This window comes from Cricetulus griseus, chromosome 3, assembly GCF_003668045.3.
Source record: "Cricetulus griseus strain 17A/GY chromosome 3, alternate assembly CriGri-PICRH-1.0, whole genome shotgun sequence".
Lineage (NCBI taxonomy): Eukaryota > Metazoa > Chordata > Mammalia > Rodentia > Cricetidae > Cricetulus > Cricetulus griseus.
Window position 1 is genome coordinate 141384032 of NC_048596.1, and position 24455 is coordinate 141408486.

General features: G+C 42.1%; 1 protein-coding gene across 1 annotated transcript in view; it reads right to left on the bottom strand.

Annotated features, from left to right (window-relative positions):
* Oca2 (OCA2 melanosomal transmembrane protein) overlaps window positions 1–24455 on the bottom strand; it is a 282759-nt gene that overhangs the window by 248775 nt on the left and 9529 nt on the right. The window contains exons 2-5 of the mRNA XM_027404737.2: window positions 12776–12871; window positions 9106–9294; window positions 6834–6891; window positions 5557–5629 (exon numbers count right to left, since the gene is read on the bottom strand). Coding sequence (XP_027260538.1) covers window positions 5557–5629; window positions 6834–6891; window positions 9106–9294; window positions 12776–12871 — 416 coding nt within the window. The remainder of the gene's footprint in view (window positions 1–5556; window positions 5630–6833; window positions 6892–9105; window positions 9295–12775; window positions 12872–24455) is intronic.

Consider the following 24455-nt stretch of genomic DNA (forward strand, 5'->3'; position numbering starts at 1 on the left):
AGAAAAGGTACAAGAGACCCTGTTGCTCTACCAGCCTGAAACTGTTCCTCCCCTGACCTTTCCCCCTAAGCTGACTTGGAAGAAATAGTTGTGACAGAAAAGAAACTATAAAGGTCTTGAAGACGACAGAAAGTAGAGCAGTGCCACCTAGAGGCAAACCTCGAAAGAGCAGCGGTCGTCTCTCCAGTATTTGAGCGTTTATCTACTGCTGCATGGTAAAACAAAGCCTTTGTCCTCGAGTAGTTATTCGTCTCCTACATGTGAACAAATACCTGACAAGAAGAAACTGGAGAGCATAAAAATTTATTCTTGTATCAGTTTGAAAAGATCTAGCCTTCCATGGTGGGGAAGGCATGACAGCAGGTGGCTCCATTGCAGGGAAAGGGAGGCTGAGACCAACAAGGCTGGCCAGTAACCCTGGAGGCCCATTCCATTGATCCACTTACTACAGAAGGCCACACCTATCAAAGATTCCACAACCTTGTGTGAGTCTCAGTTGGGTCTAAAGCACTAGTGGGGAAGTGACTAGGTAACATTGAAACAACCTATAGCTATAGCTATAGAGAACACAAAAAGACTGGGGTTGGTGCGGTAGCCCACACCTTTGATCCCAACACTCAAAAGGCAGAAGCAGGCAGATCTCAGTGAGTTCGAGGCCAACCTAGTCTACAAAGTAAGTTCCAGGGCAACCAAGACTGTTGTACAGAGAAACTGTATCAGATAGATTAGATAGATTTCCCAATGCATGCAAACCTGAAGCATTTGGCATTGTGCCAAAATGACTTCCACACTTGGCAAACACAATCTTTGGGGTTGAGCCCTACCCTGCAACTCTTTTTAACCTAAGTCCTCCAGCCACAGTGTGATCCTAATACAGTCCAGGTCTCTCTCTGCACAGGGCACCCATCCTCAATGGCGCCCCCACTTCTGCAGAACTTTACTGTATACTTTGTTCTCTGAAACGCAGCCAAAGGCCCTGTCCACACCCACCTTCTACCACTCCTCCCTGTGTTCTGTTGCACTCTGTGTGATCGGTCACAAGTACTTATTCACAGTAGCCTGAAACTTTAGATTTTCTCCCTAACAGGTGTAGCTCTTCAAGCAACAGAACTACTTTTTACTCTTCTTTTTCTACTTTTAACTTCTCTGGAGGACAATCCCTAAACAGTACACAGTTACCAAATAACAATTTGTATATGGCATCATCCTTCAAGTCCTCTAAATCTAGACCAGAGTCATACAGAGAAGAAAAAAAAAAAAAAAAACTCCATTTTCTGATGCATCAGCCGCATTCTTCCTGCCTTGCCATTTGCCTAAATTTAAGCTTTCCCTGTCATTCAAGACCTAACTCAACATTCCCCTCAGAGTTCTGAAACTCATCCTCAAAGGTCTTGGTGGCCTGTACCTCCTCATCTCCCATTGTCCCTTTGAGGACAGGGACCTCCTCCTCCATTCTGGGGCTAGCTGTCCCAAAGCTGGGGATCTGGACTTGTAGCAGGAAGGAAGACATGAGAAGAAATTTTAGAAGGGCAGACAACGTCCTGCTACAGGGCAGGCGACAGTCTCAAAGAAAGACCTTTGCTGACACCCCCACTGTTGAGTCTCCAAAGGTTTACCTTCCTCTTTCTATGGAGACCTTAAACATTAGGTTCTGCATTATCCGGCCCAGGTTCCATGCTTGCTCAAGATTTGGCCCTCTTTTGGACTGGCCCTTGACTTAGTCCCTTCCTTGGCCTGCAAGCTGTCCTCATGACACCCTCCCCCACCCTGAGGATTCCATCTTCATTTGGCATAGCTACTTTGAGGGTCCATTTGCCTGGATTACAAGACTTACAGGTAGATGGTTAATTATTGTTATGGTGTAGTCCTGTAAGGGTGTTTCTGCAAGAAATTAACATTTGAACTGGTGGACTGAATGAAGCTTAAGTGCCCTCCCCAACACATCAGATATCATCCAACCCACTGAACCCACTGGAAAAGGTCCCTGAGGGAGGATTTGGTCTGCTTGCTCACTAGTGAGCAAGATCTTCGTCACCTGCTCTAGGCTCAGGTCTTAGACTAGAACACATGCCACCACCCCCAAATGCCCAGGCCTTTGAGTTCCACTTGGACTTACAGGTGGATGTCTTAGCATTCACAATCATGTGAGCTAATGCCTTAAAATAATTCTTTTTATATATGTGTGTATGTATATAGATATATATATATACTTGTTTTTTATATCTATAGCTGTATATACATATATGTGTGTGTGTTCTATCTGTGTTTTGTAAATCTAATTTATGAGGTCCTATTTGGAAACACTAAAAGGGCAGTGGGGGAAATTGTTTTCATTCCCTACACTGTTTCCTCTATATTCAATGATAGCTCTGGCAACAGCTCAAGATGTGACAAGGGGCAAAAGAGAACATGGAAAGAAAGAGGTAGAAAAAGAAAGGACAAGGTGTTGAGAAAAGGGAGGAGAAGGGAGGAGGGGGAGGGACCAAGAGAGAGAGGGAGAACAAATCAAGTCACCTGTAGGTAAAAGGTCACTGGCCTCTGCTCCTTTACATAATGTTCTGGGAGCCTTGTGGTCCTCTCCCATAACAAGCACAGACAACAATTCAGGGACAAAGAACTTCAGGTGCCTGCAATTACAGGTTTCTAAAATAAACCCTGCAATTACTGAGCTGACACAGCCTGACTGCTACAAGGAGACACAGATGTTCACAAGGAAGATATAGCCTTGTTATTCCGCAACCGAGTGGCTCTTTATCCTAACGCCTTTCCTGTCACCGCACATAGCCTATGCCTCTGACCTCAGCTCCAACCAGGAAGGCTGGCAAATGTCAAGGGAGGAGAATACACGGGCTGTGCTTAATTCTCTTTCTTCTAAGAACTGCCTTCAAAGGTCAGAACACTGGTCCACCCCAGCACACTTTGTCTGTTTCTTTGTTTTGGTGTTCTAAGACAGGGTCTCACTATGTAGCAGGTTTTCATCTCCTGCCTCAGCTTCTCAAATGCTAAGATCACAGTCATGCTTCACCAACATCCTAGACTCGAAGAAAAATAATAATTACAAATAATAAGCTAGTGTCATCAAGCATGCTCTGTCTGCCAGTTCAGACAGTACAGCCCTGGCTAGGAGCTAGGTATTGAACCCTGTCTTGCTCAGGGCTATGGGCCCCTTGGTGGAGACTAGCATACATGGCTGTCAATGAAGAGCTTTATAGGGCTGCTTTAGAATAAAAGCGGTACCCTCATTTCAAACAGCATTTTAAAATGCCTGGGAATAAACCCAACCAAAGAGGTAAAAGACCTTTGCTGTGAAAACTTCAAGCTAAGAAACAAAAATTAAAGAAGATCTGTGCTTATGGACTGGCAAAATTAATGTCGAAAATGTGTTACTAAAAGAAATCTGCAGATCCATGCAATACCCATCAAAAACCCAGTGATATTCTTCATAGAACTAGAAAAAAACCTCAAATTTCATATGATACACGGAAGACCCTGAGTGCCCCAAGTCACAATGAGCAGAAAGAGCAATGCTAGAGGTATTGCAAAACCTAAACTCAAACTGTGTACTTCAGAGCCGTAGTAACAAAAGTGTGCTCTTGGCACAAAAAACAAAAAAAATTTAAATAACAAAATTAAGAAGACACGTAGGGACCCCACCCCTGCAATGAACCTGGGCACCATTCTTCTAGGTCCTGGTGAATCTCAGTTAATAAACTTTTTTCCATTTATTGAGCAAAGCTCTCTGAACCTTTACTGTGGCTTTGTTAATGTGTTGGTAAGTTTACTAAGGACAATGTATTGGTTGCCTGCCCCTTAACAGCAAGAGGAACAAAGCCTATGGGGCAGGATTCACCAGGAGCCAGGTCTACAGAGTCTGCCCTCCTGTAATGAAACAGCTGCAGATCTATGGAATCATGTATAAGATTCCATAAAATAAAAGTGTGCCCAATCCCTCAGTCATCCTGTTTCCTCCCAAGCAGCAAGCCTACTGTCTCTTCCTCAGGAAACTATCACCTGAACATAATCTAAAAACTGATGAAGATGCAATACTTTATCTTACGTCCACAGTGTCTCAAAATGGCCCCAACCCCAAAGCACCAACATATCTAGATTCTCCTTGTCCTGTGTTTTACCCCCAACACTTGGAATTGTGCCCCCTTTTATCTTTCTCTTCCTCTTTCTCTTTATTTTCAGGCTTCTCTCAGGAGCATTCCTTGCCTGGCTATGCAAGTCCCCCATAGTAAGGGGCCCCTATTCCAAGGCACCAGTCACCACGTCCTGTGTGGCATGGTCCTGGAAACCTGACTGGAGCCAATCAGGAGTGAAGAAAGAACAGACACACAGACAGAAAAGCTGGATGGGTTGTGCTCACTCGAACAGAAGGCAACAACTATACAGCCCAGAAACTCAGTACATTTAATATGCACAGCACAAGGGGAAGGAGTTAGCTAGTCTCAGTGGGAAGTCTCTCTGGGTAAGGTGTCTTGGGTTGCAGTAATATGAGAGGAGGAAGGTACAATTGCTAGTTTTTGCACACACTCAATATCTGCACACAATTCCCATGGGTCTAAGGCATTGGAGTCCTTGACATGGCCATGTTCAAGTCAGACAACATACAGTCCCTCTAGGTTTTGAACACTCCCCACACCAGCTGACTTCTGACTAGGTTTACATCAACCCTCCAAGTAATACAGAGGTTAAGATGTTGACTGTCTCTATCCTTAAAAACTATGGAACTCAGTATCCAACTGTCCTAATGATGGTTTTCAACCAAAGATTCTAAGGCAAGAGAAAATGAAGAGACAAAAACAGCAGCCAAGACTATAAAGGACAAGGAAGCTCCTTTTGCAGTGGTATGGGTGACTGCAGCCTCAAAGCTGAGAAAGGGGGACATAAAGGCTTCTTCGGTAACTCCTACCCACCCCACCCCAAAAAAGTAACAGCTTAGACAGAAAGCCTTCAAAGACAACTCTTAAAAATTGTGATAAGGATGCTGAAATGTAGCTGTCCACAACTGATGACTTCCAGTGGGACAGGGGTAGTGAAGGGCTCTGTTTTCTTTAAGGAGCTGGCTACTGGGAGTTTGGCCATGCTCCAGTGAGCATATGAGTGACATAAATTGGACTTGATGTTTTTATTTTGTTTTTCTTCTTTTTTTGTGGGGAGAAGGTCATAAGAGTGGGTAGGGGAGACCTGAGAGGACTGAGAAGTGAGTGTGATCAGAGTTCATGATATGAAATTCCCAAATAATCAATAACAGTGTTACGTTTAAAAAAAAAAAAAAAAGCAGCTGAACAGAGATACAGTCAGAGATAAGACCCAGAACTCCAAGACAAGTCCATAGGAGTCACCCGTACTGAAATGCTAAAGAACAGTTGGACAGAGCCACAAGACCTTTGAAGAGCCTGGCCACCAGGTAAATCCTTAAGAAGCAGTACTCGTAGTAGGAACACTGACTCTAACCATCTGTGTTTGGCCCTCTTTGACAGATGTCATAGTTTCTGAATCACTTTCCTTTGCAAGTTTCAGGGAGGGGTATACTTTGCATACTTTGGATACAGTAGTTTTCCAGTGGTGACACAGCCAATAGCTGCCAGAACTTTTCTTGATCTGGATACAGGCTGAATAAAATCTGTAACCATTAAAAACATTTAATTATATACTTATAATATGAAAACCATAGTATTTATATAATCTTGGCTACTGTTAAAAACAAAGGTATAATTAATACATACAAATTTCACCAGCTCACCCTAATATTAGCATTAGAGTATTAAAAAATATTTATATTCATTGTCCTGTGTTAGCTACAAATGAACCTTGATTATTGATGTTTTTCCATTAAGGATTCACACTTCCAGTTTTTGTTTCAACAGCTCCTAAATACCCAGCCACAAATTAAACTGTCAAATGTGTATGTAAGTCATTTCTCATTTAGGAGAGCAGAGAAATATACCTCAGTGACCATTTGTTAACATGTTTGTGGAAATTACAAAGAACATTATTAATTAAATTGAAGTGATTAAAGAAATGAATGATAAGATGCCATGCTACAGAAGTTCAAAGCAATTTCTCAAATTCTTTCAGATGTGTCTACAAAGAAAAAATAAGTCCATTTCCCAAATTAAAAAAAAAAAAAGCCTGAAGCTTAAAGATTGAGCTCAAGTTATCTTTGGGGCCCAAGGAAAAGCTGGTGAACCCTGACCCCCTCCTTTGATATCTCTTCTCAGCAACGGCTTCAGCACCACAAACTGTGAGGAAAAATATAGGGGAATATTAGTAGCTGAAACATAATTAGACTGTGAGGTTTCCAGAGTTCAAGACAGTTGTTTCTGTTTCATGGTGTGGGGTTGTCTGATTCTGGGCCACTGAGCTCCTCCCTCACAGATTTTGGAACTGACTGTACTCAACTCAGGCAGAAGTAGTGAGATGTACCATTTTTTTTACTGACCACATGTTGCAGAGAGACAGACTCCTGCCTACACACAGTGCCCAACTAGTGCTGCTGAGGGTAGGCTTCCCTCAGCAGCCCTCAGCTTGTCACCTCTATGCATGCCCTGCATCTTCTTCAAAGAGGTCAGAAACTCAGGCAGTCGGTGCCAACAACAGGAGGTCCCAGGCCTCAGGTCCAGAAACTCAGGGAGTCAGTCAATGCCAACAGGAGGTCCCAGGCCTCAGGTCCAGAAACTCAGGGAGTCAGTCAACGCCAACAGGAGGTCCCAGGCCTCAGGTCCTTCTGCCATCCATCCCAAAGCACACAAGGGCTGTATCCACCCAGGAAGGCCCCCAGTACCCACAGTGGTCCAATAGCAGTTCTGGATAACATTGGTACTCACAGAGCATACTACCACAAAAACAAACAAGCCTGTGACCTTCATCCACCGCACACAGCACCTGCAAGAGAACAGAGGCATCCTGAGCCATGCACAGTAGCAGCGACTGTTTGGTATATGGAGGAAGCAGGAAAGTCTATGATGGCACAGCTTGTTATTCTGTTCACTAGTTAATTTCCCTGTGTATTAGGAAATCATTCTGGAAATTTGAAAATGGTAAAATTTTATTTTGCATTCTCTTAGACTTAATGAATTTGACAAATAGTCACTTCACATTTCCAAATTCCGTTTCAACAGCTCCTGCTTAAGTGGGGATCTAAATGGCTTTTGTTTATAAAGTATGAAGTATAGCTGAAGTATCCTAGGTGCAATTTTTTATTTTACATAACTGACATACAGCAGAGCTGACAATTCAGAATAAAAGTTTCTTGCAAATGTCTGTGCTGTTCATGCCAGATACTATCTAGCCTGGTAGTTAGCCACTCCGACGGTACCTTCAGGGAAACACATGCTTGCAGAAAGCTGCAGATGACTGAACATGCCTCTAAAGTTGCTTTTGGTTGCAGAAAAGGCCTTTCTGAGAACTTTATAAGGAAGCAGACACTCTCACAAAGATATGTGAGGTGAGCAAAAACAAACTTGGAAATCAAAACCATTTTATTATTGTCTCTGTCCAGAGGAGTTCCTTGTCCACCAATGTGTTGAGCAGGTGACGTTAAGGAAGCATGACACTGAAGTTGTGACAGGACAAGACAATCCAGAGGTTCCTCTATCATATGTATTCTTGCTGAGGTCATTTCAAATGTAACTAAAATCTGACTCCTTGATGGAGAATCCCATGGAAAATTACCCAGGATTTGGGAGCTTAGCCAGTTTCTGTAGAACCCCCTGCAGCTAACCTTAGCTTAGCTTCTTTCAAACTGACAAGTTATAAGCCATTCCTTACTCATTTATCCCCTGAGGGCGTTATCGCCAAAAGGTGAACCTATTGCATTGAGTTGCTGTGTCATAAAGAGCAGCTTGAAGCAACTGTCCCATGAATCACAGAAGTACAAATCACTGAATGGAAAGTTATCTCACTGTGAGACCGTTGATGCCATGTCAGCCTCTGAAACTACTGAACAGCCAGATGGGGAAAGACAACTACAGTGACAGGGTTTAACCCCACCTCAAATGACCCCTATAGTCAGATATCCAAACATAATTTCATGATTTAGATAATTTCAGAACAGATCCATGAGCCAAACATCTATTATATCTAGAAGGAAAGCTGAGAGCAGTTATACTGAAGGAGACAGGTTAGAAAGTGAAAGTTTGTGGTCAAAGTGAAAGGATCCCAGTCACTAGCCCTCTGCATGACTGTCACAAGTGTTGGGAGAATCCCTGGGGTGGCTTGGTAAGGACTTGGCAGGTGGGTTTCTGTGAGCACAGATAAAACACTGAGGCCTAAAGCTGAATGCATCAACCTTTCCAGTGTCTTCAAAAAGCCTAATCCATAAACATAGTGGCACAATACCAATACTGAACAGTTTAAGTTTGGTGGCACTTTTTCACTCATCTTGGATATGCACGAATCATCTTTGCATAAGTCCACAGAAAGCAATGGAGTGGAGGGATGTGATGTCACAGGAGATAATTGCACAGCCACACACAGCCCTGTCATAGTCACTCAGCCACTTCAAGTCTTAAATGGGGACTTTAGCTCTCAAGCTTTGGTCTTCCCTTGGAGATGGGCTTTCAAACATTTTGACTAAGAAGAACTTTCTCCAAATAAATGCATGTGAAGAAGGAAGGCCAGCAGATAAACTAAAATAAGAGCACTCTTATGTGGGCAGCTCCAGAGGCCAGAAGATCCTCGTAGCCCTCCCATACACAATCTTCCGTCTATGCCCACTGAATTCTGCAAGAGAGTAAACTGCAAAACACCATAGGGATGCCTAAACCAATGATCCTATTTGTCAAGAAGATGCCGGCCTCATAAGCAGGAATGGGTGAATAAGAGATGCAGATCACTTGGGTTTTTCATCAGGATTCCTTGTGACTTGGTCAGTACCCTGCTGATTTTGCAGAGCTGACCTATGTGTCTCCTGTGGCCTAGGGAAAGAGTAGATAATGTTGAAGAAAAAGTGTAGCCTGGCTAAATAGGAAAACTTCATCCTCCTTTAAAATCTAGACATTTGGAACATTTGGAAGTATGGGCAAGACCTCAGGGCAAACAGAAAGCCACATGCGGCCACTTATCTACTGCCAGGGATGTCTCCCCACATCCACCTACCCCAGTCTGGAGACCTGAACTCTGATGTGGACACTGCCTGCAAGGTCTCCCTTCTCTGAGGATATCAATGTAGACATATCAGCAACCTCTTTGCCCAGCATGCATCTTTGCTCCCAGGCAGTCAGGCCATTCTCCCAAGAATCTTCAGTGGTTATGAACTCTGGGTGGTGAACAGGCATGAACTGTGACCTGGAAAGGAAAAAAAAAAAAACTATGTTTATATTTCCTGAAATAGTATCTCCTTCAAAAACAAGACTTCTTCTCAGCTGTGAGGTACAAATGTGATGGGATCAGTGCTGCTCTTTAAGGGAAGCTGTGGTACTTAATACTCATTGTTGGTAGTACCTGAGAGAGGTCTCTGAGTATGTCTGTGAGAGAGGGTCTCAACTGGGTTAATTAAGCTGGGAAGAGCCACCCAAATGCAGGCAGCACCATTCAATGGACTGGACTCTCCCACTAAATACAAAGGAGAATGCTGACTGAGTCCAGCATTCATCTCTCGCTGCTTTTTGACTGCAGGTGAATGTGGCCAGCCACTTCCCATTCCTGTCATCATGACTTTACTGCCATGATGGACTGTACTGTGAGACAAAATGAACCCTTTCTTCCTGAAGTTGCCTTTTCAAGTATTTTGCCAGAGCAATGAGGCAGGACCACAGACATCATGGCATTGTCTCGTATTTCCAGCAATGCCTTTGTTGACACCACAGGACATTTGACTCAAATTCTATGGGGTCGTTTGGTCTTCAGAATGAATGGTAGCCCTGCAGGAAGTTTAGCTGCTTCTGGCTCAGACCAGTCAGCACTTCTCCCCTTATGTCCTTCTCTCAGAATGGACATGAGCAGTCACTAGCTAACTAGCCATGTTTCACGTGTCCTGCAACAGGGTGATTTGTGTTAAGCTTTCCTCTTCGCACGATGGACTGTAGCAAAGTGGTCTACCTGCTTTCCCACACAGCAGTGTGGCAGTTTGAAAGAGGATGAACAATGTCAACATTAGCTAACAAACGTTCAAGGCTGGGGTCTCTATTTACAAGGGCACATGGAAAGGAATCATAACCCTTTACCTAAACTTGGTGTGAACACCTCATTTCCCTTGTGGTTCAAAGCATGGGATCCTTCAGTGCAGATGCACTTGACTCTTGAAAGGTTGTAACAAAAGAGAGAGTCTTGATGTTAATGCACAGAATGCTCATGTGGTGACAATCTTAACATTAGCCATAGCTGAGATCTGGTGCCCCATGTTCCTCTAGCCAGGCATTATGATTCTCAATGCATTGTGGTTTTAAAACTTTTTCACATAAAAGTAATAATAATCTTATTCTTACGGGAAAACCTAGAGATAGACATCAGGTTGGCTAAACTACAACGCAGTGGCCAAGCTAAGTAATTTTGGAAATAGTTATCCTTTCAATCCATTTTGTGACTGGAAATTGTCCATGTGTGAAATGTCCTCTTAATTTTGGGGTGGGGGAAACACAACTGCAGCTTCTTAACTGAAGAAACTGCTTTCCTTAAGGAGAAGAAGCACATTGCTGCCTGCACTGTGCACAGCAGTGCTGTACATTGGTGCTTTCTGGGGAGCAGAAATGAATTCCCCCATCTGCTCCAGAGACTCCAGCACAACTGGAAGCTGACACCAAACTATCACATGTGGTGAGTGACTACCAGGTTAGTGCCAGTGTGGTGCACTCTTCAATCCTGTGCCATCATCCTCAATGCTCTGAAATGACATAGTTCCTTCTGTAAAATTACAAAGGAGTTCATGTTTTCATGATAAGGTACTTTTCAAATTGAAATTGTAACAGAGAAAATGTGGTTAGAAAGAAAAAGCAGACAAAAGATTTCCCTACCACCAATATCTTTTTTAATTTTTTATTTTATTTATACACTCTTTGAGCTTTCACTCATGTCTACTATGTATTTTGACCATATCTACTCCCTACTTAACCCTCCAAATTCTCCAAGAACTCTCCACATTCCCCCTGGCAACTTGATATCATCTTTTTTCCTTTATGACCCACTAAACCCAATTAGTGCTCTTTGTGGGGGGGTGGCGTATAGAGCCATCCATTGGAGCATGGCAATCTGTGAGAGGCCACATTCCTCAAGAAAACTGGCAATCTCTTCTCCAGAAGCCACCAACTGCCAATAGTTCTCAGCTAGAGCTGTAATTTCATGACCCTCGCTCCTGCATGTGGGAACGGATTGGCTTGATGTTGTACAGATCTTCTGCAGCCGAAACTGTTGTGAGTTCATTCACTAGCCCAGCAACATCCAGAAGACAATGTTTTAAAACAGTTCTTCACAGCCTCTGATCTTTCTACCCCCTCTTCTATAATGTTCCCTGAATGCTGGGAGGGGGGAGGCATATAGATGTCCCATTTGTGGCTGAGCACTCCACAGCAACTTATTCTCTGGGTTTTAACTAGCTTTCCTAGTAGTTGGGGCTCACCGTTAAGTGAGATGAGGATGTCTTTTCTCCACTAGTATTGTGTATCACACCTCCCAGCACTATGGAAGCTAGCCAGCAGGGACAAAGCTTCCAGTCATTACCAGATTGAATTCTTTGTGTTCTACGATGGCCACACACTCAAGCATATGTGGGCAACAAACTGGACTCAACTGGTGTTGTTATTGGGCTGTTGATTTGTTTTTTTTAATGAAAACACAAAATTGAGTAGGTAAGGAAGAGAGCGTGGATCTGAGGAATGTTAGAAGGGAGGTGAATATGATCAAAATACATTGTATGATATCCTCAAAGAATTAATTTTTAAAATGAGTTTAAAAAGAAGTTTCTGATATGAGGTGAATGCTGTGTTAATCTATGGGTCTAAGGACAAGCATTCAGAAGGCAGTTGGAGGATGTGTCTGTTTTTAGTAAAATAACAGGAGTAGGGTATGTTTGGCCACCCCAGCCACAGGGTCTTGGCCAGGTTTACAGTACCAGGTAAGATCCTCTTCTGTGGAATAGGCCTTAAATTTAATCAGAAAGCTAGTTATCCCAGAAAATGTGTGTCATAATTGCACCAATGGGCATATCTTGCCAGGTAAGCCCCCACATATATTTTAATTCACTTCATGCAAAATTTAAAAAAGGAGAACATCTTGTAGGCAAAGTTGCCTTGAGTTTTGGCTTCCAGCTAGCTCTGGCCTCCAGCGTGAGCCCAGCTGACACCCAAGCCATGTCTTGTGTACCACATGTGCAGGACAAATGCCTATTCACTGGTTTTGTGGTGCATTGCACATTTGAAATGTGTCAAGAGAAATAACTGAAGAAATGTGTGGAATGTTTGCTTTCAGCTATTCCTTAGGAAAGGAGTAAGATAATTAAGTTATATCCCTGTGGAGAAGGGTTAAGCCTATGGGTCAATGAGACAGGCTGTCAGAATTGTGCACATGCATGGGTGTACACATGTGTGGAGTCATCATTTCCAGGGTTATACCCAAAGCCACTTGAATATTCACAAGCCACAGAATTCAATCCCAGATCACACAGATCTGCTATAAAGGACTCTCTGAGATCTGGCAGCCATCCAACATGCTAAGTAAAAACTCTTATCTCAGGAAGAATTCTCCATCACCCATGGAACAAACAACACTCAGTACTACAGATATTTTCCAGAAAGTTATTAATTTAATAAAAGTGTATTAATTTAATAAAACTCACCTTTTCTTTTGTGAGACATTCCAGAGCAGAGGGGTGTCTTCCTTCAAACAAAGGTCTCTTGAGCTGGCACTAAACTGAGACAAAGCTGAGTGAGTCCTGGGAGAGACAGGGAAGGAAGCAGAGTCACCAAGGTAAATGATGCTTGTGGGATGGAGTGCTCACGTCAGACACAAATGAGATCTTCTTGGCCAAAGTTCTCTCTGAGCAGTGAGAGCCAGATTTAGGAGGGACGGCTACAGGTGACTCCCCTTTCCAGCTTGACACAGATCAAAAGCACACAGCAGTTCTTACTAGCAGATGACCCAGCACTTTCCAACAGTAAAAACATTAAGGTCCAGTGGGTCTCTTTTTAGAAAATCTGTCTCCTGAGATCAAGATATAGTCACTTAAGAAATGTCCTAGAGGCTCCCATCAGAAGTCAGGGCAAACAGGTCAGAAAGAGATGACAATCAGAGTAGCTCTCAGGGAACATGGCATATTAGTCACAATTGGAACAAAGTACAAGTTTGCCCTACATAGAATGCCCCTTTGCTGTGTTAGCATGTCTAGTGGAGGTAGGGCTTCCATAAAGGCATCCCAAAAACCAGACACTACAATGGGTACCAACGTGTACATGTGAAGTAAAAGGAGTTTTCATGAGAAGTTAAAGAAGCCATTTTCCTACCTAATTACCTTATACACCGGTGAAGTCCTTCTCTTATGAAGGCTTCATCATACAGAGGTGCAGTGGCCACTATAAACATTCACCTGGAAAAATAACAGTAATTCCTGCAGGTCATAAATGAACAAAGGACACCAAAGAAGAAATTTAAGGAAAATAATTCCATTTGCTTATCTCCTGTAAGCATTTCCCTGACACATGAACAATAAGACTCCCATCTTATGGAGAACTGTGCTCTTCACCTGTGTCTCACAGCACCTACAAGATCTCAAGAAGCAGAAAAGCAGTCTGCATAGAACAAGTGTGTGTCTACTTGCCCTGCACCGTTTCCTACAGAGAACAGAGATGCCCGAGAACCCTGCTCACAGGCACTGTGAAAGACAAGGGGATGTCAGGATAGGAACATTAAGCAGATTTTTGGCTAACGCACACCAAAAAGGGAAGGTATGAGAGCTAGAAAGATGGCTCAGTGGTTAAGAACAATGACTGCTCTTTCAGAAGACCCAGATTCCATTACCAACACCCACATGGCCGCTCATAACCATCTGCAACTCCAGTCTTAGGAAACCCAAATGCCCTCTTCCGACCCCTGAGTGTACCAGGCATGCACATGATGCACAGACATAATCAGGCAAACCACCTACACACATAAAAATAAATAAGTGTTCTGAAGGAAGGGAAAGTACAAGAATTCTGCCTGAGACATTTAATAATGAGCATGCTATTGCAGCTTAAACTGGCTTAACCAGTTAGATGAGTCAGCTCCCCCACCTCCCATAACTGATTCAGGTCTTCTGGTACATCTATAGAGGTGTCCCAGAATGTCAGTTAGTATCAAGCTGCTCTCTGCTGCTGCTGTTGTTTACATAGCACTTTTGGGAAAGTCGATTGTCCCAAGGACCTTGTTCAAATAATCTAACTACTCTGTGCCTCTAGTTTCTCAATCATGTGAAAAGAAAGACACGCATATGCTCAAACACATATACACGTAAACATAGACATACATACACAAATACACACATGTACACACACGTGCACACACAAACATGCACAGACACCTTTGTTTTGTCCCAGTAAATAAGGAGACATAAGTGAAAAGTGCATGAACCTCTACTTTGAGTTATTTGAAGACCATATAAGATTATAACAAATTAAACAACCAAATATGATTTTAGGATTCAGAGACCCTTACTGTTAATCTTTTTAAAACTCTCTTTTAGTCTTTGTTTAAAGATAGGGTGGCCTAGAATGTGTAAGGTTGCAATAATAGTGCTTTTACCAAGTCATTTCTTTTTTTAAGTTCTTTTTTTCTATTTTTTATTTGAATTAGAAACAAGCTTGTTTCACATGTCAAACCCAGTACCCACCTCCTCCCCTGCCCCCCACTAACCCCTAATCCCATCCCCTTTCTGTTCCCCAGGGAGGCTGAGATCTTTCATGGGGGATCTTCAGAGTCATTTGGAGCAGGGCCTAGGCCCTCCCCTGTGTGACTAGGCTGAGAGAGTGTCCCTCTGTGTGGAATGGGCTCCCAAAGTCCATTCATATGCTAGGGATAAATACTAATCCACTACCAGAGGCCCCATAGATAGCCAAGGCCTCTCCACTGACACCCAAGTTCAGGGGGTCTGGAACAGTCCTATGCTGGTTTCCCAGCTATCAGTCTGCGGTCCATGAACTCCCCCTTGTTCAGGTCAGCTGTTTCTGTGGGTTTCACCAGCCTGGTCTTGACCCCTTTGCTCATCACTCCTCCCTCTCTGCAATTGTGTTCCAGGAATTCAGCTCAATGTTTAGCTGTGGGTGTCTGCGTCTGCTTCCATCAGATGCTGGATGAAGAAAGACTCTAGGATGGCATATAAGGTAGTCATCAATCTCATTATTGGAGAAGGGCATTTAAGGTAGCCTCTCCCTGTTGCTTAGTGTCATCCTTGAAGATCTCTGGACATTTCCCTAGTGCCAGATTTCTCTTTAAACCTATAATGACTCCCTCTATTATGGTATCTCTTATCTTTCGCTCCCCTATTCTTTCCCTGACTCAACCTTCCTGCCCCCTCCTGCCCTCCTCTCCCCTTCTCTTCTCCCCTTCTCTTTCTCCTAATTTGCTCAGGAGATCTTGTCCCTTTCCCCTTCTCCGGGGGAATCATGTATGTCTCTCTTAGGGTCCTCCTTGTTTCCTAGCTTCTCTGATGGTGTGGACTGTAGGCTGGTACTCTTTTGTCTATATCTAAAATCAATATTTGAGTGAGTACATACCATGTTTGTCTTTTTGTGACTGGGTTGCCTCACTTAGAATAGATTCTACTAGTTCTATCCATTTGCCTGCAAATTTCAAGATTCCATTGTTTTTTTTTCTGCTGAATAGTACTCCATTGTGTAAATGCAACACATTTTCTCTGTACATTCTTCAGTTGAGTGGCATCTAATTTGCTTCCAGTTTCTGGCTATTACAAATAATGCTGCTATAAACATCGTTGAATAGATGTCCTTGTTGTATGAATGTGCTTCTTTTGGGTATATGCCTAGGAGTGGAATTGCTGGATCTTGTGGTAGACTCATTCTCATTTTCTTGAGGAGTCGCCATACTGATTTCCAAAGTGGCTGTACAAGTTGGCACTCTCACCAGCAGTAGAGGAATGTTGCCCTTTCTCCACATCCTCTCCAGAATAAACTGTCATTGGTGTTTTTGACTTTAGCCATTCTGACAGGAGTAAGATGCTACCTCAGAATTGTTTTGATTTGCATTTCCCTGATGGCTAAGGATGTTGAACACTTTCTTATGTGTCTTTCAGCCATTTTAGATTCTTCTATTGAGAATTGTCTATTTAGCTCTGTACCCCACTTTTTAATTGGATTGTCTGGTGTTTTGGAGACTAGCTTCTTGAGTTCTTTGTAAATTTTGGAGATCAGCCCTCTGTTGGATGTAGGGTTGGTGAATATCTTTTCCCAGTCTGTGGGCTGTCATTTTGTCTTGTTGACTGTGTCCTTTGCCTTACAGAAGCTTCTCAGTTTCAGGAGGTCCCATTTATTAATTGTCAATCTCAGTATCTATGCTACTGGTGTTATGTTCAGGAAGCTTTCTCCTGTACCAATTCATTCAAGGGTACTTCCCAGTTTCTCTTCTAATAGGTTTAGTGTGGCTGGATTTTTGTTGAGGTCTTTGATCCATTTGGACTTAAGTGTTGTGCATGGCGATAGATAGGGATCTATCTGCAGTCTTCTAAATGCCAGCATCCAGTTATGCCAGCACCATTTGTTGAAGATGCTTTCTTTTTTCCACTGTATAATTTTAGCTTCTTTGTCAAAAATAAGGTGTTCATAGGTGTGTGGGTCCATATCAGTGTTTTCAATTCGATTCCATTGATCTACCTGTCTATTCTTGTTCCAGTACCAAACTGTTTTCAGGACTATAGCTCTGTACTAGAGCTTGAAGTCAGGGATGGTGATGCCTCCAGAAGTTCCTTTATTGTACAGGGTTGTTTTGGCTATCCTGGGTCTCTTATTTTTTCATATAAAGTTGATTATTGTTCTTTCAAGATCTGTGAGGAATTGTGTTGGGCTTTTGATGGGGATTGCATTGAATCTGTAGATTGCTTTTGGCAAGATTGCCATTTTTACTGTATTGATCCAACCTATCCAGGAGCATGGGAGATCTTTCCATTTTCTGGTATCTTCTTTAATTTCTTTCTTTAAAGACTCAAAGTTCTTGCTATACAGGTCTTTCACTTGTTTGGTTAGTGTTACCCCAAGATATTTTATATTGTTTGCGGCTATCGTAAAGGATGGTGTTTCTCTGATTTCCTTCTCAGCCCATTTATCATCTGTAAATAGTAGGGCTACTGATTTTTTTTTAGTTAATCTTGTATCCTGCCACTTTACTGAAGGTGTTTATCAGCTATATGAGTTTTGGGGGCCACTTATGTAAACTATTATCATCTGCAAATAGTGAAAGTTTGACTTCTTCCTTTCCAATTTTTATCCCCTTGATCTCCTTTTGTTGTCTTATTGCTCTAGCTAGCACTTCAAGTACAATATTGAAGAGATATGGAGAGAGTGGACAACCTTGCCTTGTTCCTGATTTTAGAGGAATCGTATTGAGTTTCTCTCCATTTAGTTTGATGTTGGCTGTTGGTTTACTGTATATTGCTTTTATTATATCTAGGTATGTTCCTGTTATCCCCGATCTCTCCAGGACCTTTATCATGAAGGAGTAATGGATTTTGTCAAAGGCTTTTTCAGCATCTAGTGAGATAATCATGTGGATTTTCTTTCTTTTCTTTTCTTTCTTTATATGGTGGATTACATTGATGGATTTTTGTATGTTGAACCATCCTTGCATCCCTGAGATGAAGCCTACTTCATCATGGTGGATGATTTCTCTGATGTGTTCTTGGATTCGATTTGCCAGTATTTTATTGAGTATTTTTATATCAATGTTCATGGGGGATACTGGTCTTTCTTAGTTGTGTCTTTGTGTGGCTTGGGTACCAAGGTAATTGTAGCCTCGTAAAAAGTGTTTGGCATCTAAGGATGAACATAAATATTTAGAAGGCAGTTTACAATGGGACCAGCCAGCATAACAACAATGGGAACTCCCCTAGTCCAGGGCCCATGATCTCCCCATTCATGGATTTTGAGCAGATTTAGAATACAAGGCATATAATCTTTCCTGTGATGCAGGCCTCAAATCCATCTGGAAAGCAGTTGATTACTTCCATAATAGGCATGCCACTATTGTAACAGTGGGCACAGTTTTCAAGGAAGATGAGTATTGTAGCATGAAAGATCTACTTCAGTTGAGACCATGGATGTCTTCCCCCACCCCAGCAATTCTGTGTAGCACCTTCTGTCACTATGTAAGCCAGTAATGCTTTCCTGTTCAGCCAAGGTTGATTTCTCTATGACCTGCATTCAAAGTACACTTTGTCTTTAGCAATAGGGTCTTATCAACTAGTTCTGGTGAACAACCCAGAACAATGTCAATAGCCTGTGTTATTTTTGTGTCTTTCCAAGAGCCTCCCTGAACAATAACTCAAAGGGAACTATCCTGTGACTGGCATTGAGATTTTTAGCATAATGATTCATGTCTTCTGAGAGCAGTATTGTCACGTACCCGTGCAGGGTTGTGGTGGCCTATTACTTTAACTATGTAAAGATGTGTTACATGTGTTTATGTTGCAGAATATTACTTTAACTGTGTAAAGTTGGGTTACATTTGTTTATGCTGTATTTGTTTAAGATTGTAAAGATGTGTTGATTTGGCTGATTGATCTAAAAGCTGAATGGCCAATAAGTAGGCAGTAGAGGGATATTCAGGGCTGGAGGACAGAGAGAATAAGTAGTGGGAGGAATCTGGGCTTCAGAGAATGAGAAAGAGATGAAGGAAAAAAGAGAGGGGGATACCTGGGGCCAGCCAGTCAGACAGACAGACAGACATGGAAGAAGCAGTCAAAGCAGAACATAAAAATGAAATGTAAAAATCCCCAAGACAAAATGTAGATGAATAGAAACAGGTTAAATTAGTTATAAGAGCTACAGGGACAAGCATAAGGTAAGGCCAAGCATTCATAACTAATATTTAGTCTCCATGTCTTTATTTGGGAGCTGGCTGGTGGCAGGTACTTCTGTTCAAACTAAAATTTTATGTATTATTATATATTATATCTTTATTCATTTATAAGCTAGTAGATTTCCATAAGGATTCTTCATACATCCTTACTTTGAATTATCCCACCTACCTCCCCCTTTTCTACTCTCTGCTCCCATCCCCACTTAAACATTTACAATCTTAGAAAAGTAAGATGTTCAAAAGCAACCATAGATACCAGGAAATCAAAAATGCCAAACATACGATCAAACAAATCCACACTTCATAAGCACATGGAATGATCAGAGGCTATCTCAAACTGACCTTCAAACTCAAGCACACCCAGCTAATCAGTAGAGGGGTGCCTCAGAAAGTATATCTGCAAAACATGCCTGGAGATGTGGCTCAGTTAGTAAAGTGCATGCCTTGCCCACATTAAGATCTGGGTTCAGCCCCAGTCCTGTATAAAACCAAGTGTGGTGGCATTTCCCTATAATCCCAACACTGGGGAGGTATAGACAGGGAGAATCATAAATTACAGGTCATCCATGCCTCTACATCAAGTTCAAAGCCAGCCTAGGATCCATGAGACCCTATCTTTCAAGAAATGGACAAAAAGCTAAAGGCAACAAGTAAATTTAAAAAAAAATGAGTAAAATTAGAATATCAACAAAAAAAACCTGAAATTGTCAGATATAACCAAACAAAAATTTGAAGCTGAAAAATATAATAAATGTCATCTGCATGTGTATGACATGTGTGTGTACACATGCTCATGTATGTACCTACGAGCTCACCCATTTTAGTGCATGTGGAGACCAGAGGCTGGTGATGTCCCAACATCTTCCTTCATTACTTCTTCACCTTATTTTTTTGAAACAAAGTTTCTCACCAAACCTGAAACTCATTTAGCTAGACCTCCCTGGTCCTCCAGTGAGCTCCCAGGATCTGCCGACTTCTGCCCTCTAGTATGGGGCTGGGGCACATGCCACCAGACCTGACTCCTATGTGGGTGTTGCAGATCCAACCTCGGGTCATCAGGCATGTTACAGAAAGCTTTTTACCCATTGGGCCATCTCCCCAACCTCACAAGAAGCTCTTAACAGCTGACCTAACAGATGGAAGAAATTAAAAAACGTTAAAATAAAGCAAAAAATCAAATACAGGAGAAAAAAATTAAAAATAAAGAAGACAACATGAAGAGAGATTAGGGCATTTGTGGAAGTGAATTAACCAATGTATGAGTTTGGGGAGTCTCAAGGAAGAGAGAGAAAAGGAAAATAGTATTTGAAGAAATACTGACTAAAAAATCCCAAGTTTTATAGAAGAAATAAATACAAGAATCTCAACAAACTGCAAACAGGGTAAACACAAGAAATCCCAATGTCATAACATGTGATATTAAGCTGGTGAAAGGTGAAAAGTTGGTATCTTAAAAACAGCAGAAGGGAAGTGACCCATCACATCTCAGAGACCGTCAGTAAGACATGCAGCAGAAATCCTGGAAAAGAGGCAACAGAAGTGTACATTTAAAATTCTGGTGTAATCTCTTTCTTAAGGCTTAAAATAAAATAAAAATAAATAAAGTGCTGGTATAAAACACTGTCAACTATGGAAAACAGGCAGCCTAAGTATACATTTAAAGTATGAGTAGAAACACTGTCAACTAAAACTCAAGTAAATATAACCTTCAAAAGTGAGAAAGAAATTAAGGCATTGCCAAATTTTTGCTTTGTTTTGTTTGAGATAGGGTCTCTCTATTTACCTTTACCCTGGATGGTCTAGAACTTTCTACATAGACCAGGCTGTCCTTGAACTCATAAAGATCCACTTAACTCTGCCTCTGGTGCTGGAATTAAAGGTGAGTGCTACCATGGCTAGTACCATTTTTTAAGCAGAGCATGTCCAAAACATCTAGCTGACAAGAAATGATTAAAAAGAGCTTTTCTGGTTGAAACAACACAGATACTAGGACAAAGATTTAAGAATACTTCAATAATGCATTAAGGAATCCTCACCCAGGGTACATTAATATCTCATTAAGGAAAGAAAAGAGACTTCTTCTTGGAGAGGTTAGGACCAAGAGTGAATCTAATTTTAATTCCTCATTTCTCTCCCTGTATCTTCTGTCTGTCTGTCTGTCTGTAGTTTGTGGTTTGTGGTCTGTCTGTGTTGCCTATCACTAAGAGAGGTCTTTGCTCTGTATTGAATGGCACAGAAAACATAGTGGGGAAAGAAATTAGATTTTTCTACAGAAATCTTTATCATAGTTAACAAGGGAAGAATGCACTTTCCTCACCCCAACTGACCCAAAATAGCCTTAAAACCTCAAATGGGTGTTACAAAGCCATGTCCACATGTTGCTTCCAATATTCACAGAATATCTGTTATTTAAGGTTGCTTTCAACTTGCTGTCTGTTTTCAGCAAATGGTTGTAACACAAATAAATTCTTCTGGTCAGGGTTATGGATGAGAACATAGTAGACTGAAGCCATGCAGTTAGTTTAGGGCATATAAAACCAAATGGGAAATCTAAGACATAGTGAGATTGTTTACACTGCCTTCTCCGAAGCCAGTTAAACAGACTGAGTGCACAGTGTGATAACGGATTGAGCACACAGTCTTGTTTTTTTTTTTTTTTTCAACTTTTTTTATTTGAATTAGAAACAGGATTGATTTACATGACAATCCCAGTTGCCTTCTCCCACCTATCCTCCCCTACCCAACCCCAAACTAAAACCCTATCTATCACATCCCACAGGATGGTGAGGCCTTCCATAGGGTGTCATTAGATTCTATTGTATCCTTTGGGACAGGGCCTAGGCCCACCCCCATGTGTGTTGGCTTAGGGAGTATTCCTCTATGTGGAATGGTGAGCACACAGTCTTAAATGATCACAGACATGTTATTAACTTGACTGTAGGGTCTGACAAGAGGTCTGTATCCTCGAAGGCAAAGGTGTTTTCTGTAAGGGGCATTACCACAAAAGATCTCAGTTGCAGTATGCATACAAGTAAACATAACAACCAGCATTATTATAACTTTGATGCTTTACCAACTGAACTCTCTCAAACCAGAAAAATGATTGTTGAAATTTATGTTTCAGTGAGAAGGTTAAAGTCAATCTAGGATGAGGGAGCAGTGAATGACTTGCCCAATTGAACAAGAACTAAATATACTCAGAACAAAACTAAACATGCATTGCTGTTCCTGCCAGATTGCTGTTGAAGTGGGTGATTGCTCTCAATAAATGCTAAAAATACATGCATATGCACACACGACACACACACCCTACACATGAACACGCACCAACATCACACATACGCATACACACACACCACATACACACTCCACATACATGTGTACACATACATGCTTCACATGTGCGTATCACACATGCATATACACACACCACACACATACACACCACGTACATATCACACACACACACAAAATGCACACACACACCACATGTACACACACACACATGCACATACACACATACACACATACCACATACACACACCGCACACATACACATGCACAAGTATATACACCACACTTGAGTGCACACACAATGTGCACACACATATACCCCACATATGCATAACACACACACACACACACACACACACACACACACACACACACCATGCCTACTGTCTCTGGGCTCACATATAGGCAGTCAGAGAGAACCTTTCAAGCTAAGGCTTAAGTAAGTTCCCAGACATAAAAGGCATGATCCTTGATCCTTGCTTTTCAAAGCTAATGAGTGAAATGAGAATAGCAATGTTAGAAGGATTGCTGCAGTGTAATAAGTGAGTTTTCACATCTCAACCCAATGAGTAATGAACACATTGTTCAAGCAATTGTTTTCATTCAGAGAAAAAAAAATTGTTCAGTTCAATTAGTCAAAAAGCCCAGAAAAGTGAGCATTAATAGTGTGTGGGCTTAGGCCTGGGGTAATTAATTAAGAGATAAGTATGTTTATTGCACATAAAATAAAAGCATGCCCACACACACACACACACACACACACACTGCTGATGAGCTACATCTTTCAAAGAAAATCAATGAGAGACTCTGCCTATGAAATTCACCCCAGCCTTGGTAACAAGCCCCCTCAGTCCACAGACATGAAGGTGTGCTGGAGGGCCCACTGAGAAGAGATGGAAATCACCTTGGCTCACTGTTTAACTGGAGTTGCTATGTCTAGCCAGAGCAGGCAACCCTCTGGAATACCACATTTTTATATCAGGAATATGTGGAGCATTTGCTTAGCAGTGACATCTCACTTAGAAAGAGAAATGCATTTTTTTAAAAATTATCCTATTCATTACTAAGTTAAAAATCAATAAAAACATTCAAGGACATCTATGTAAAAGAATGAAAACAGATACCAAAGTATTTCTAAAGTGCACAGCAGATTCTGTCCATCCCTCCAGTTTCCAAGATGATCCTACCAGTGGCATACTTGGCATGTGGTAAGATCTCCATCGCACTGCTTCTGCATCAGTGCACTGGACAACTGCCTACAGTGTTTGATTCAATACTAAACATGTACAGACAGAATTCCTTGTCATTGTTCTCTAACCAATGTGGTATAACAACTCCTTATGTACCTTTCATGTTGCATTAGGTACCAGAAGTCATCTACAGGTAAGTTAAAGTCTACAGGAGAATGAAGATCCTATGCAGATGCCGTGTCATCTCATGTGAGGGAATTGCTAACTAACCTGACCCCAGGCATCCACACAGCCCTTGGTGGCAACATGAGCTACTGACTTCAACACAGACCCTGTCTGCTGTATGTCTATGGACCTAGACATGGTCCTTGGCAGCAGCCAAGGTCCTGATGTCACTTTGGCCCCAGGTGGCAGCACATGCCACCCAGATCATCAAGGTCCCAGTGTTAGCAATGCCCTCAGACACCAACATGGCCCCAGGTGGTGGCCCAAACCCCAGGAATCTGTATGGCCCTCATAACCACAGGAGACATGGTCATTAACCCTGACCCTGACTACAGTAGGGTCATGGACCTAGACATGGCCCCCAGAAGCAGCCCTGATCCAAACTTCATCATGATACCAGATAAGAGAACATGCCACTTAGGTCTGTATGGCTCCAGATGCAGCATAGCCCTTAGGCACTAACATAGTCCCAGGTGTATGATCAGATCCAGGGCAACCACAGGGCCCTCAGTTGCAAGAGGAGCCAGAGACATCACCTCAGACCCTGGCTGCTATAGGGCCATGGATCCAGACTTGGCCCTCAGCAACAGTTTGGGTCTGGACAACACCCCATAGCCTCTTATTACTTTACCTGGTGTCTGTTGGTTGTTCCAAGTTATATACTCACATCTAATGACTCAACGCTAGGATAAACAAATAAGAGAGTGTCTTAGTTAGGGTTTGGGTTTTTTTTGTTGTTTTTTGGGT